This window comes from Gobio gobio (assembly GCF_949357685.1).
Source record: "Gobio gobio genome assembly, chromosome: 11".
Lineage (NCBI taxonomy): Eukaryota > Metazoa > Chordata > Actinopteri > Cypriniformes > Gobionidae > Gobio > Gobio gobio.
Genome location: NC_137104.1, coordinates 35,236,364 through 35,252,121, shown reverse-complemented (window position 1 = coordinate 35,252,121; position 15,758 = coordinate 35,236,364). Strand labels below are relative to the sequence as shown.

The following is a 15,758-nucleotide window of genomic DNA, read 5'->3' as shown; positions in this document are numbered from 1 at the left end:
ATACTTTTTTTCTGTGAAACAGTTCAATAAATAAATAAAAAATAAATAAATAAATAAATACAATGAATACCTGCTTTTACAAATACATGCTTTACAAGGCACATACCAATGAAATACTGCTTAGTGTGTTGTTTGTTGAGAATAAGAACATTTTACATGTGTGGAAACGTAAACAAACTTAATCATGCATTTGCAATACCAAACAAACAAATAATTTTCTTATAAACATATTATACATTCACTTAAATCATAATATCATTTAATTACACAGCTCTATACTTAAAACAGTCATCCCCAAGCTCAGCTGCCATTAAAAACATACTAGCATCAAAGAACAGGTGCTGCAAATAGTGCAGTACCTGCTGAGTTATACTTTATAGTGTGTGTGTGTGTGTGTGTGTGTGTGTGTGTGTGTGTGTGTGTGTCTAGACGAGTGTGAAGGGAGACAGAAAAAGCCAAATCCTCTCAGATCCTTTGCTAAATACTGTTGATCTCAGCAGGTGTGTGTGTGTGTGTGTGTGTGTGTGTGTGTGTGTAATTTTTGTAGGCCTCAGGTCCTGTATTTACAGCCGGTTGAGTTGATGAAACAGGAGTCGGTGCACCTGAGCTGCCCAAAGGTGCTATGTGTAAAAAAAGATAGAGACATTCATTATATTGGGTGTGGACATGAAATACTTTTAGGAAGTTGTCATGTCCTGAGGGGTGGCATGCTGAACTCCATCTAAACTATTTTTATTTTGCATTTCTAAAATTAATAGAAACGCATTTGTACTTGTATAGTCGCATATAGGACCATTTAAAGTAAACTGGTAAAAGATGATTAAAATGTATTTTTTTTTTTTAATAAACATGAATTAAATAAGCATTAAAATGACATTAAAAAAAGAAATTTCAGCCTAAAATCTCTGTTGACAACAAAAAGTCTACCCAATATGCATGTGAAATGATGCATGTGTTGTTTGCATACCCTGGCAAATATGATTTGCAGGTCTGGTAGCCGAAGTCTTTCCCGTCACACTCCTCCACACCCTCATTACGATATCCATCGCCACAATATGCCTTTTTACAGCCTACACACAGAGACAGAGATAAAGAACAGGAAAGAGACACAAGTGGAGTGAGTGAAGACTTACTCCAGAGGACAATTGATAAGACACACTCAATGTGAGTGCTGCTTTTTTGTCTAAAATGTAAATTATCTACATACCTTCAAAACACGATCAATTTACTGCTAATTCATTTTATGTTTAGGCATTTTCATTATTAGCTACAGTATATGATGGTTTCTGGGAGTACGTGACTTACCTACGCAGTCATCAGTAACAACCTTGTTTCCATCGTCGCATTCCTCCCCGTTGAGTTCCTGCAGCTCTCCATCGCCACAGACTCCATTCCCATCCTTCATCCTCTCTGTTGCCTGGAGTGGCATCAGCTGGAATACAAACGAAAGCTCCTATTCCCAAAATGCCAGTCTGGCAGCGTGTTTCGTGGCTTTGTATTCAAAACAGTCCTGTACCTGAATGGGCTCCCATCCATTTTTATCTCTGAAGTAAAGAGACCTCTGATCCTTTCTGAAGGCGAGTGCATTATCTTCGTGGAGACCTTTTAGCTCTTCCTCACTGCTCACAACGAATATCTGACCAGGAAGATCAGGAAACACAAACTGATGAAGAAGCAGATATAAAGAGTGAACAAACAGGCCAAGTGAGTCCATTAGAAACAGGCAAATTAAATTTGATCTAATGGTAAAATTTAGCTTGTTGGATGTCAACAGTGTGTGTAGGAGCAAATGTACCCACAATGATAAATAAAACCCGAGATCATCTAGAGCTCCTCACAATTAAGCCTGCTTTTAAGGGATAAATACTGTCTTAATAAAAATACCAAAAGGTTTCTGTAAGGACTAAGTGTAGCAGGGCTAGAGTAAATCTAGACTTTACTTAGTCAACTTGAAATTAACCGCATTTACTTTTGGATACATGTTTCAGGTCATATTGTGAACAATTCATCTGTGCATTTTTTCCAAAGAAAAAATGGTTTGTCTTTTTTTAATCAAATAGATAATTTCACATTTCCGGGTTTACTCAGAAGCGGAAGTGGTCATAGTTAGGTTCATTTCTATAGCGGTGAATGAGATACTACATTAAATATATTATTTGTGTTCCCATTTGCTCAAATATCAAAAGTTTCACAATAGTGTTTTCACGACTTTCAAAAAGAGGACAAAAATAGAAGAGAGAAAAATGTAAATTTTACCGTCACTCCCATTGACGCTGTATTAGAAACACCCTCACAGCAGCGTTAACTAGTTTCTTGTAATTTAATGCAAAGGTAATATAACAATAAGTATAGTGTTATAAATGTACATACATTTAAAAAAAAAATGTAATATAAAAAACTTTACAGGATTTACGATGTTGATGACCATTAAAACACATCATCACAGTCTGTGAAAAGTTATAACATGCTCATTCAATGAAATTACGTTCCTTTTTTCAAACTTTTAGTCATGTTTCATTCTAGTATGTAGTACCCACTTTCGAATGGATAAAGTCAAGTTTCTTACTGAATATATTTCACCTGACATTACAGAAGTGACATTTACATTTATTATTAAAAAAACAATAGAAGTAAATGGAAAGTCCTCAGCATAAACATTTTTTTTGCGAGTTTGTGTGGCTTACTGCTGGAACTTTGTCATATTTGTTACGATGTTGTAATGGGGCACTGGGTGGACTGAGAGAAGGGAAGCTGCAGTCACAGACTCCAGGAGGGCCGGGCAATCCCATCTCACCCTTTTCTCCAACTACAAACAGCCCTGTACATCATGAGAAGCCAACAAACAAAAGCAAATAGATCACACAGAGCAGTAATGCACTGATTTACTTATAAAAATACCTGCTGAAAAGACCAGAATGTAGAAAAACTTCCCCCAGAAGTGAGCTAAATGTCACAAAACCTCACTTTGGATCTGCAGACGTCCTCAAAGGTGATTCATGAATAAATTAAATAATCGTTTTTAGTCTTTAAATAAATGCAAAATGTTTTTTATACATAAAGTAGAAGCAGAGGGACAATTGGATAATGGTCTGTAGTAATTATAATTAGCTTCATATAAAAACAATGTTTGGATAGCTAAATATATGTCTGTGTGTGTGCATGTGAGCATGTGTGTTATCTCACCTGATGCAGGTACCCCAGGAGGTCCCGGGTGGCCCCTGGGTCCAGGTGGACCAATGGGACCCACTGGCCCCGGAAAACCGTTCTCTCCATCAGACCCCTATGTCAATATTAAGTTGATAAGATTTTGAAAAATGTTTTTGAGAGAAGTCTCTCTGCTCACCAAGGCGGCATTTATTTGATATAGTAGACATAAAGTAAGAATAGTAATATTGTGAAATATCACAGTTTGTTTTCTATTTTAACATATTTTAAAATGTAATTTATTCCTGTGATGATAAAGCTACATTTTCAGCATCATTACTCCAGTCTTCAGCATCACATGATCCTTCAGAAATATTCTAATATGCTGATTTCTTATGATTATGAATGCTGACAGTTGAGCTGCTTAATGTTTTATGATTTTGTAGGATTCTTTGAATAGAAAAACAGCAGCATTTATTTTTAAATCTAACAATATACAAGAATTTACTGTCACTTTTGATGACTTTAATGCATCCTTGCTGAATTAAAATGATATAGATCATTATTAAACATACTGAACCCAAACTTTTAAATGGTAGTATACAAAGAAGTCAATGCATGTTGAAATGACATTCAAGTCTGAGGCCTGGTGCAATGATCTAAGGAACATTAAATGTGCATGTGTCACAGCGTTGGGCTGATTGATAGTAGGATTCTAAGGCCTACGGTAACAGTCCAGGGATTTCCCAGGAGTTACTAAAGACATTCCCAGGAAGTGCCTATCCACAGTGTAATACAAGTGCTCAGAAACATGATCAACAGGGCTGGACTCAACATCAGAGGCCCTGCTGGTCCAAATCCAGCTACCAGCATGGTGAGATTTTCAGCTTCTCAGGTTACTTACGAAATGACACACACACACACACTCACACAGTCACAGACTGACCCGCTGGCTGAGGTAGACAGGTTAACCGCATACACATGTGAGTTTTAAATATGTCTGAAGCTTCTTCCGCCAATAATCCACTCCCTTATTATCACTCAAGAGACTCAAGGTCTCAATATCAAAACAAACTAGAGATCTGATGCGGTGTCTAATGCTGTGTGTTTCCTCACCTGTTTGCCTCTCTTGCCTGGCCGTCCTGTAGGGCCACGCTTCCCTGATACACCAGGCTCACCCTTGGGTCCCATTTCACCCTGGGGAAGTGACAAGGAGGGGGTGGTTCAGAGAGAAGCGAGTCAGATCAGTGACATCCAAAACATATTAGCATTACATGTATCGCATTTATTTTAATGGTTAAAATGTCACTTCATACCTTCTGTCCCAGCATCCCAGGCAGTCCATTTGCTCCCTAAAAAGAGCAGACCAGATACACGTGTGAATAAGTGTAATAAGAGATGTGCATGTAAACCTCACTCCCCTGGCCTCAAGAGGTGCGCTAGAGACTGTGGTCTTTGGCATCCTTGTTAGCGTGCCTGCCTCCCATTCTGAAGATGTCGATTCGAATCTTGCTCAGAGAGGGTTGAGTGGGACGGGTTACATTTGGTGCTGTGACCCAGATGGGAGTGAAGTTTAGGGGGGTGAGTGTAACAGAGGTAAGCTAGTAAGAGCTGTGCATGTAAACCTCAATATCGTGCCTCAAGAGGCACGCTAGCTAGTGCCTGAGGGGCTGGTCTGATCTTGCTCAGCGCGGGTCGAGTGTAAAGGGTTACATTTGGTGCCGTGACCCAGATGGGAGTGAGGTTTAGGGGTGTGTGAACGGAAGTGCAATAGTAAGAGCTGTGGGTGTAAACCTCACTCCCCTGCCTCAAGAGGTGTGCTAGAGACTGCAGTCTTTAGCGTCCTTGTTAGCATGCCCGCCTCCCATGTTGGAGACGCCCGTTCAAATCCCGCTTGGAGCGGGTTGAGTTGGACGGGTTACATTTGGTGCTGTGACCCAGATGGGAGTGAGGCTTAGGGGGGTGAGGGTAACGGAAGCCCAATAGTAAAAGCTGTGGGTGTAAATCTCACTCCCCTGCCTCAAGAGGTGTGCTAGAGACTGCAGTCTTTAGCATCCTTGTTAGCATGCCCGCCTCCCATGTTGGAGACGCCGGTTCAAATCCCGCTCGGAGCGGGTTGAGTTGGACGGGTTACATTTGGTGCTGTGACCCAGATGGGAGTGAGGCTTAGGGGGGTGAGGGTAACGGAGATAAGCTAGTAAGAGCTGTGCGTGTAAACCTCACTCCCCTGCCTCAAGAGGCATGCTAGCCTGTGCCGGAGATGCCAGTTCGATCTTGCTTAGAGAGGGTTGAGTGGGACAGTAAACCTCACTACCCTGCATCAAGAGGCACGCTAGAGACTGTGGATCTTTGGCTGCTAGGATGTTCTGAGTGGTTCACATTTTAAAGTGTTGCTATGTGGTTGCTAGGGTGGTCTGGGTGGTTGCTAGCATGTTGTAAGTGTTTTAACATGTTGATAATGTATTCTGGGTGGTTCTTGTGTTTTAGAGGTTGATGTTCAAAATGATTATGCATGCTGTGCTTGCTCTCTAAGATGTTCTGAGTGATTGCTAGGTGGTTGCAAGCATGCTGTATGCAGTTTTGCTATGTGGTTGCTAGGATGTTCTAGTTGGTTGCTAACATGTTGCTAAGGTATCCTGGTGTGGTTCTTAGATGGTTGCTAATGTGTTATAAATCTGCGAACTCCGAAATTTCGTACTGTCTGAGTAGGTACTACATTTGAATTTGAACTTAATTTGCGACAATTAAAAAACTATGTTCTATACAGTATGAATGTGTGTAGTATGACTGTAATCCGGACGTACTACATCCGCCATATTTTCATTATCATGTGACCTACCTGCGTCAGTTGCGTCCCTTCACCTCCATTCATTTATCCTCTCCCGTGGCCTCATGGGATAGTAAAGTGTCCATTGAATGTGCACTTCAGATTCTCGCCGGAAGTAGGAGGTCATTTTCGCACAAATACTATGTATTATGTACATACTACTCTGATGGCATACTGTTTTTCATATACTAAATAGGGAAGTATTCGATTTTGGACGCACCTTAACTGTTTCAGAGTGTTGCTATTTACATTTACATTTACATTTATGCATTTGGCAGACGCTTTTATCTAAAGCGACTTACAGTGTCCTTATTACAGGGACAATCCCCCTGGAGCAACATGGAGTAAAGTGCCTTGCTCAAGGACACACTGGTGGTGACCCCTGGGATCGAACCAGCAACCAGTGACTTATCAGTTCCATGGTTTAACCCACTGGACCACCATCTCGCATATTGCTATTTTGTTGCTATGGGTTTCTGTGTAGTCGCTAGTTGTGTTTTAAATATTTTAGCATGTTGCTGTTTTGCTGCTAGTATGTTCTGGGTAGTTGCTAGGTGGTTGCTAGTGTTATGCTTTTTGGTTGTTGGTGGTTGCTAGGTGGTTTTGAGTTTGTTCTATAGATTTTCCTGTGTGTTTCTATTTTATTTCTAGGGGAAACTCCATTAACAGGGAACCCTAGAAACTGGGTCTGATTTGATTGCATCCTTTTAATCTCTAACCTTATCTCCTTTTGGACCTCCAGGTCCAAAATCGCCCCGTGCTCCCTAAAAACCACAAGGATAAGTTTAGAGAAGTAAGTACATTCAGTTAGAGTTCAGTTCCATATTGTACAAAGGTAAAGAAACGTTTAATTTGAGTTTAACAGACATACTGTACCTTCTCACCCTTGTAGCCTGACAAGCCCTAATGGGACAGAGAAGAAGGCGATTAATTGGTGAGATGAAAAGGTATTTCCGTAATAACCAAAAAAAGCACAATAATAATAAGATGCCATTCCTTCCACTGTACACAAGTTACACCTGGAGAACTTGACTCACTTTAGGTCCGGCTGGTCCCCTCATTCCAGGCATTCCCATTAGTCCTGGGTCTCCTTTCTCTCCCTGCCAATGAGGTCATATATAAACAGTCAAAGGGGCTCTAATGAGATATTTTTAGAACCATTTGGGTCTATTTCTCTTAATGGAAGACACATCAGTCAAGAGTCACACTTAACTCTTTCCCTGCCATTGACAGAATTTTAGAGACAGGAATAGCTGCAGGTTGGAGTAATGGGCGTGCCGAAAGCTCAATTGCTAAAACAGAAACGAACCCCTAACCCTACCCCACACCCTGACAGACAGCTTTCGCGACCAACGATAAAGACCTTTCTAAATGTTTTGTGAAAAATATCAAAAGTTATGGCGCTTTTTTAAAAATGCTAGCAGGGAAAGATATCTCAGACTTGGTGGTTACTTTGATGCAGTCATTTACACTAATGTTGAAAACTAGACACTTCAAGGGAGACTTTTGTCATTTTAATTAGGTTACCACAGTGTATGGCTAGATTGGACATTGGTCAGTTGGAGTGCGGAGGTAAAACTCACCCACCTTAGGTCCCTCTGGGCCCAGCAGCCCTGCAGCACCTGGTTTCCCTGGCAGACCTGGACGCCCAGTACGACCCTACAAAGACAGGGAAGAAATAGTAGTGTGCTAGTTTGCTTTTATACACCCACCGCAACCACAACCCAGCCAGATTTGGCAGTGTGGCCGAAGTGCTGAGTGTACAGAGAAGCTTAATCAAAGACAAACCACCTACTCAGCATCCCTGCCTCTCGGCAGTCCTCTTCATTTCTTTAAAACATCAGCCTATCTAATCTTTCAGCTTCTTTTTGAATGCCCTCTAGGTTCTTTACTCAAACACTCTCTTTCTCTTCTTTTAACGCTAGACTCTATCTCTATCCCCAATGTACTGTAAAAAATTACTTTATTTCTGGTCTTGTTTTCCAACAAAAATATCTAAGAATCCTTAAAACAAAATATTTTACATGAGAAGTAAAATTGTGTAAGATAATAATGTAATAGGTGATGAGAGGCCACATGTTTCACAGGTAAGGGGTCGCAAAATCGCTAAGAATGCCAAATCATGGTGAAATCAGTGTAACACACAGACATAAGTAACATAAGTTATAAAACGGCAGCAATTACATTATGATAAAATGCACTAATGTTCACATTTATTGTCAGATATATTATTATTAACTATTTATTTTAGGGCCAGTAAGATTTAAAAAAAAAAAAAAAAAAAGAAATGAACAGTTCTATTCAGCAATGATGCATTAAATTGATCAGAGGTGTTTCTGACAGTGTTTCTGTTATATGAAACTTTCATTTCATATAAATTATTTTTTATTTTTTTAAACTTCCTATTAATCAAAAAATCATAAAAAATTGCATAGTTTCCACAAATATATTAAGTAGCACAACTGTTTTCAACATTAGTAATAAGAAATTATTATTGAGCACCAAATCAGTATTATAATTATTTCTGGATGACTGGAGTATTGATGCTGAAAATTCAGATTTGCCCTCACAGGAATAAATTACACTTTAAAATACATTCATATAGAAAACAGTTAATTTACATTATATTAATATTTCACAATATTGCTGTTTTTACTCTCAAGGCTTATGCAGCCTTGGTGAGCAGAATACACTTTTTTTTCAAAACATGAAACGTTTTTTTTTTCTTACACATTTTCCAAAAAAACATTTAACAAAAATGAAATTAAAATTAATTAATATGTATTTTCTTAAAGATGTTTTCTCTGAAAAAAAAGTGTTACAGTGGCAAGAAAAAGTATGTGAACCACTTGCAGAATCTGTGAAAAAGTGAATCATTTTAACTAAATAGATAGATAAGATAGATAAGTAGATCGTACAAAATGCATGGTATTTTTTATTTAATACTGTCCTGAATAAGATATTTTGCATAAAGAATGTTTACATATAGTCCACAAGACTATAACCCATTCACTAATGCTCCAGAAGGAAACACAATGCATTAAGGGGTGGGGGTGAAAGCTTTTGAACAGGATGAAGATGTCCAAATGTTTCTTATTTTGTTAAAATATTTTTTTTTTCCCATTTAGTACTACCCTTCAGAAACAACAGAAGATACTAGCATGTTTCTCAGAAGACAAATTGAGTACAATTTACCCTGATCTTCAAATTCAATAAGTTTGAAAAAAAAATTAAAAAACACGCAACACACACAAACAGCCGTGGATCATCCAGGGAATGACACACTGAGCATCAATAGTTCATACACTTTTGAACGGGTTATTTTAATAAATTCAGCTATTTTTTGTCTTGTGGACTATATATAAACATTTTTTTTTTACGTAAAATATCTTATTCAGGACAGTCCTAAATAAAAAATAACATGCCTTTTGTATGATCTCTCTTATTTAGTTACAATTATTCACATTTTCACAGATTCTGCAAGTGGTTCACATACTTTTATACTCTGTACACTGTATACCTTATGCAATTGTGCTTCTCAGGTAAATTTCTTTTACGGTTTTGATCAAGATAAAAACACTTATTAAGATTAAAATTATTTTTGCCGTCTCCCATAAACCATCCTGTTTTCCAAACTCCTTCCCCTCTTTTTTTGCTTGAGGTTCTTGAGAGTTCAGTGCAATTAAATAGCCGTGTGTTTTGTCTGAGAGCAGCAGTGCAGGACTGAGATTAATGTCTGAGTTCAGCACTAAGTGATATTACAGGGCAGAACTGCAGTGGACTGCAGCCAATGAAACAGCACCCTGTAAAACTATTACATGCACCAAGAGAGCATGTCATAAACAGCATAAAGGACTGCAAAATGCAGCCTGTCTCATCATAAACAGACATTTTATATGGAAAAAAAGGAAGTGTGAACCAAGACTTCTGCTCAATTTGTGCTCTATGAAGACTGGAAGATGTCCCTGACTTTTTTTTTTCATTTACTGGTGGTATCCATGCATCTGACACAAATACAGTACTTCAGAAGATCAAAGATGAGAATCTGACCTTTGACCCTGGGCGTCCTATGTCACCCTAAAGTGAAAAAAGAGGAAGAGCAATTACTTTAGTTTCATAATAGATTTCACAATTAATTCTGAGTTCACGGGGCCCGATTTTCACTCGCAGACAGGTTTTGCGAAATCGCTGACAAATGTCCAAAATCGGAGGCAAATCGGTGCTCGTTCACACGAGTGACAGTCACGCAGTGTGAAATATCAAAGACGCGATCTGAGAGAATCGCCGAAGCCCGTGAGATATTTGGCAAGCTGAATATCTGGACCTGTCTGTGATTCAAAATCCTGCTGTGTGAAATGTGTTCTGACTGAAAATTACATCGGCGATGACCTACAGCCAATGAGAGAGCGAGATAAAGGGCAGCGGGAAGTTCGTGTTTACTCATGATGGGGGAGGAGAGAGAGTGAGCAAGAGGGAGATTTGAAGAAAGAGGGCCCTATTTTAACGATCTAAGCACATGGTCTGAAGCGTAGCCTATGGCGCAGGTGCACTAAGGGCGTGTCCGAAACCACTTTTGCTAGTTTAACGAAAGAAAACCAGTCGGCATGCCAGGCGCATGGTCCAAAAGGGTTGAACATAGTCTCTTAATGAGTCATGGGTAGGGTTGGGAACCGAGAACCGGTTCTTATGCAGAACCGAAACTGATTTTTGAAAAATACCAGAACCGCGCGAAATTCCTAAGTTTCGGTTCCGAAAACGGTTCTGGTGCAATGTGTGTGCGAAACGCTGGTAGCGTATCCTTTAATAGCGAGCGACAGCTCACCTCATCATGAATATTAATTACGTTGCCTGCCGCTTTCAGGAGTGCAACCAATCAACGCAGTTCAGCACTGAAAGCCCTCGCACTACACATTCACGGTTTTGCGTCAGATATTTTCGCATGGTGAAGAGAAAGTCACAAGTATGTAGACACATAGATATGGATATCTACGTGTAGACATCCCAAGTCTACCGGAAGTTCCGGGAGTCTCCCGCATATAGATAGCGGCTCCCTGATGCCCGCAAATTAGTTAAATTCTCCCGCAATCTAGAGCGAGCGAGCAAGAGCGCGCATGCGAGACACAAACTGTGTACACGCGCATGGCAGAGAGGGAGAGAGAGCGAAGGACCTTGCGTGTGTGTGCTGGTGTGCACCTAATGAAGCGCATGTAAGACAGAGAGCATCTTGATTGGCCTGTTTCGGTAAGTCAACCAATCAATTGTCAGTGTGGGCGAGCTACAACTAATTAATAAATATAACTAATAAATATAATTTATAACTTGGTTTTATTCAGAGACAGAGAGAGAAAATGTAATAAGACAATTTCAGAGGTGTTCATTTGAACATTTAATTTTAATATCCATAAATTCCTTTGTTTTTTTTGTTGCAAGAATGGCTTACTGTAATACTGTAATATGTTCAAAACAGGACTTTTTTTGATATTGCCAAACTGTAAATTAATTTGAGAGCAAGTAATAAACACAAAAAGGATTGTTTGAGTTGCATATTGTGCCTTTTCCTTTACCACTATTTATTTAATAATTTTAGTGGAACCGGAATCGGAACCGGAATCGTTAGGCGGAACCGGAACCAGAACCGGAACCGGAAAATTTCTCACGATTCCCAACCATAGTCATGGGTGTGTTTTGGGCGTAACGTGCAATAAACCAATCAGAGTCTCATCTCCCATTCCCTTTAAAAGCCAGTTGCGCTTGCACCATGGCGGAGTAGCTATTTACAAGGTGGAATTTGCGAGCGGATAGACTGAATGCTTCTCCAGAGAGGAATGCAAAAAAATTCTGCACTATTGACTTTAGACCAGGTTTTTGTTGGTCAATGGCTTTCAGTTACGTCAAAATAGCAACGCGCCAACAATGTGCCTGAACACACCTCGTTTTCAGACCAGCACGCCCATGGGCGTGAGTGCATTTGCTATTTAAACAACGTGGCGCTGGACGTGAAAATGATACCTGCGTCGGCCTAAAACTACCAAAAAACACTTGCGGTGCGCCTGGCGTCGCATTGCGTCGGGTGTTGAAAGAGAGATGGCTGAGAGACTTTACAAAAGAGAAAAGCTCAGAGGAATATTTCTGGAAAAAGAAGGGTTGTGATCAGGCAAGAGCTCATATTAACCCATGGTAATATTAGAAAAGCTTTCCACAGCAGGAAAGACCTAAGCAGGAAGGCCCGAAAACCGATGCAGAGGTTGCGTTGTTTCTGCTCCATACATAAGTAACACTCAAGTTTTGAGTGTTTGACTCTTACTTGTATATACTCATGTATAGTATGTTCATTTTTTGTTCTTCCTTGTCATTCGTTCATCATCTTTGCTTTATTTTGCTTCGCTTCTGCTATGATAAAGAGACGTCAATTCTTGCATTGCATGTTCATGCATTTTGGGCATGGGCCAATGAAAGGAGGTTTTTTTTTTAGGGTATCAAAATTGTTCAACAATGATTCTCAGAAATCGCTTACTACACCTTTAAGTTAATGTTTAACCATCTCACCTTATCTCCTTTGGGTCCCTCCATCCCTGGGATGCCACTGCGACCCTAAAATAAAGAAAAACCTTTGAATTCATGAATGAGGAGTTGCATTTTGTTCTTCTTCTCGTTTAGTTGTCTAGGGAAGGACTTCAGTACCTCTTCCTGTTCCTTACCTGTGGTCCAACGGGTCCAGGAGGTCCTGGTGGTCCCATCACACAATGTTCCTTCACCGGCTCCTCATCCTCCTCTCTCGCTCTTATCCTCACCACAGGGCTAGGCAAGGCCTTGATAACAGATAACAGATAAATGTTAGATTAACAGATATGCTGTGATTTCTTGCGGCTAGAATTATGCATACTAATATTGTGTCACTCACAGCCTCTCTTTTCCAGACACCAGGAGGGGGCGGGAACAAAGGAGGGGGAGGCGGGGCCATCAGACAACAAGGGTCAAATCTTTTCAAGACATCATATGGGTCCTGAGCTAAAGAAAAAACCGCACAACCAAAAAGACAACATAGAGAATTAAGGATAATCAATAATATTATTGGCAATAATACCTTGGGTGAATTAGCGCTGTGATTTGGCCGAAGTGCTCTTTAATGCACCATCGATATGAAAAATCACCATACCACACAGACAAACAAGTTAACAGAGAATGGAAACATATGTGCATTTATAGATGAATGAAAACATATATTTAAACATGAAAGTTAAACAAGACTTAATTGCACTTACAAAAACTTTAAGTTGAAATACAACCCCAAATCAGAAAAAGTTGGGACAGTATGGAAAACGAAAAAAAAAAAAAAAAAAAAATTCTAAATTTACTTTGACTTGTATTTCATTGCAGACAATATGAACACAAAATATTTCATGTTTTGTCTGGTCAACTTCATGTCATTTGTAAATATGCACCCTTTCCTGTCATTCAGACCTGCAAAAAAAGTTGGGACAGGAGCAATTTAGGGCTAGTAATGAGGTAAAATTGTTAAATAATGATGTGATTTGAAACAGGTGATGTCAACAGGTGATTATAATTATGATTTGGTACAAAAGCAGCATCCAAGAAAGGTCTAATCCAGGGATGGGCAATTCCAGTCCTCGAGGGCCACTGTCCTGCAAAGTTTAGCTCCAACCCTGATAAAACTCACCTGCCTGTAGCTTACTAGTAATCCTGAAGACATTGATTAGCTGGTTCAGGTGTGTTTGATTAGGGTTGGAGCTAAACTCTGCAGGACAGTGGCCCTTGAGGACTGGAATTGCCCACCCCTTTAGGAGCAAAGATGGGCCGAGGATCGCCAGTTTGCCAACAAATACGTGAGAAAATTATTGAAATGTTTAAAAGCAATGTTCCTCAAAGAAAGATAGGAAGAGATTTGGATATTTCACATTCAACAGTGCATAACATAATTAAAAGATTCAAGGAATCTGGAGGAATTTCAGTGCGTAAAGGACAAGGGCGCAAGCCTAAGCTGAACAACCGTGATCTCCGATCCCTCAGGCGGCACTGCATCAAGAATCGTCATTCATCTATAAGCGATATCACCACATGGGCTCAGGACTACTTTGGCAAACCTTTGTCAAGTACCACAATACGTAGTTACATCCACAAATGCCAGTTAAAACTGTACTGTGCCAAAAGGAAGCCCTATGTTAACAGTGTCCAGAAGCGCCGTCGACTTCTCTGGGCTCGGAGGCATCTGGGATGGACCATCACACAGTCTGGATGTCCTGTAAAGAGCACATTCGGGGCTTTGCAGAGATACCAAATGTTTGGAGGTTTTATCAGGACGTTAATGTTTAGCACTGTTATGGAAATATGATAATATTTTGTGATTATAATTTAAATCGGATTAATTTTCAAATTGTTTGTTATAAATCAACGTCTCAGGAAAATGTTATGGGGTTTCTAATCAAAATATGACTTTCTGTTACAAAACCAAGACTTAAATCATGTTTATCAAGCATTTTGGAGACACAACAAGTGAATAGGGAAAGAAAATATATATCAATATTCCTATGAAATATTAGATATTATTATGAAAATGCTGCCAATTATCATTACCATTATTACACTTCTATTTGCATTACATGTTGCACCAAGAACACATTAATATGCAAATTAGATCCAGTGTAGATACATTGTATTGAATGGGAAAATCCAAGTATGGCCATTTTACCCACGTATTGCATAAAATAAAATGGTATATCAATGCATTTCGTTATATCTTTCATAACATAGTTCAGAATCATCTTTAAAACAAAGTTTGGTTATGAAAAAAATCCTGAAACCTAAAAATTGATTGGTGAATTAAAAATAAATCCCATTGTTTTTGTCTATACATGCAATTTCTTGTCATTTAAAACAACAACAACTGAGTCCTGGTGTCCACTACAGAGGACATATCATAACATATGAATAAAATATAATTTTTCAAAAATGTTTTTTTTTCTTCCCAAATATAAATAGCCTATATATTCATATTCTAAAATATTATACACACACGTATTTATATACAGGCTATCTATATACACACAATTGCATCTATTTTCCAAAAATATACATAGATAGCCAAACATACGCACGCTAAACTAAACCAAATCACACGTTCTCATAATCACTTACGAGCGCGCACACGCATTCGCCCTCTCAATCACTCTCATACCTGTAGGAATTGGGAGGATATTATCCAGATTGTACGGTGAAAGGTAGGCTGCCACCGAGTACAGCAGAAACTGCAGCTGTATCCCAATCCTGCTCATGGCCATGTTCCTATATGAGTGTCAAAAATACACAGATCTGAGTCGGTGCCCGCCCTCTTACTGCTCAATCCCTCTCCCATCCAGTTTGAAATACCAGCAGCTCTCCCTCTCGCACCCTATTTTCTGCCGTCTCGGTCTCGTCTGTCAGTGTAGCGGTGTTATTAAGTCGTAAGAATGCTTCCCACGGAGTCTGTGGGAATCTCCAGGCGCGACTGCTGGTACAGTCAGAGATCTGACATCTGATCCACCCTCTCCAGCCCCTCATGCCAAGATTAGACCCCCGTACTACCACTACTATACACTTAATACCGCACGCCAACAAACTGACCAGCTATAGTTCAGAGCAAGCATGTGACGAACGGTTCTCTTAAATGTATTTTCCAAAACGCATAGTTTAAGAAAAGAAACAAATCATTGTCCGAACTATGCATGCATCTGTCAATCACCAGACCATCACATCCCAGAAACGCATCAGCATCAGGTGATGGCTGTCCACT

The 15,758-nt window shown here is 39.6% G+C and overlaps 1 protein-coding gene across 4 annotated transcripts; it reads right to left on the bottom strand.

Annotated features, from left to right (window-relative positions):
• Positions 1-502: 502 nt before the first annotated feature.
• LOC307134415 (uncharacterized protein) lies at positions 503-15,603 on the bottom strand. 4 transcript variants are annotated; one of them, XM_079830136.1, is made up of 18 exons: positions 15,356-15,603; positions 15,165-15,271; positions 12,873-12,979; positions 12,670-12,780; positions 12,518-12,562; positions 10,022-10,048; positions 7,559-7,630; positions 7,009-7,071; positions 6,848-6,874; positions 6,691-6,735; positions 4,461-4,496; positions 4,261-4,341; positions 3,184-3,280; positions 2,685-2,818; positions 1,517-1,663; positions 1,306-1,432; positions 968-1,070; positions 503-620 (listed from the first exon to the last, which is right to left on the bottom strand). In XM_079830136.1, the coding sequence occupies exons 2-18, from the start codon at positions 15,265-15,267 to the stop codon at positions 551-553; spliced, it is 1,395 nt and encodes a 464-aa protein (XP_079686262.1). In that variant the 5' UTR covers positions 15,268-15,271; positions 15,356-15,603; the 3' UTR covers positions 503-550. The 4 variants fall into 4 exon arrangements, with proteins under 4 accessions (XP_079686262.1, XP_079686263.1, XP_079686264.1 ...); XM_079830137.1 differs by having other exon boundaries at positions 15,377-15,603; XM_079830138.1 differs by having other exon boundaries at positions 1,517-1,636; positions 15,356-15,360.
• Positions 15,604-15,758: the final 155 nt, after the last annotated feature.

Bases quoted from the DNA above. Each gene is read 5' to 3' on its own strand.
- LOC307134415 (XM_079830135.1), bottom strand. From the start codon at position 15,267: ATGGCCATGAGCAGGATTGGGATACAGCTGCAGTTTCTGCTGTACTCG. The intron at 10,049-12,517 runs GTGAGATGGTTA...TTTTCACTTTAG, and splicing joins AGGGACCCAAAGGAGATAAG to GGTGACATAGGACGCCCAGG. The intron at 2,819-3,183 runs GTGAGATAACAC...CATGATGTACAG, and splicing joins TCCTGGGGTACCTGCATCAG to GGCTGTTTGTAGTTGGAGAA.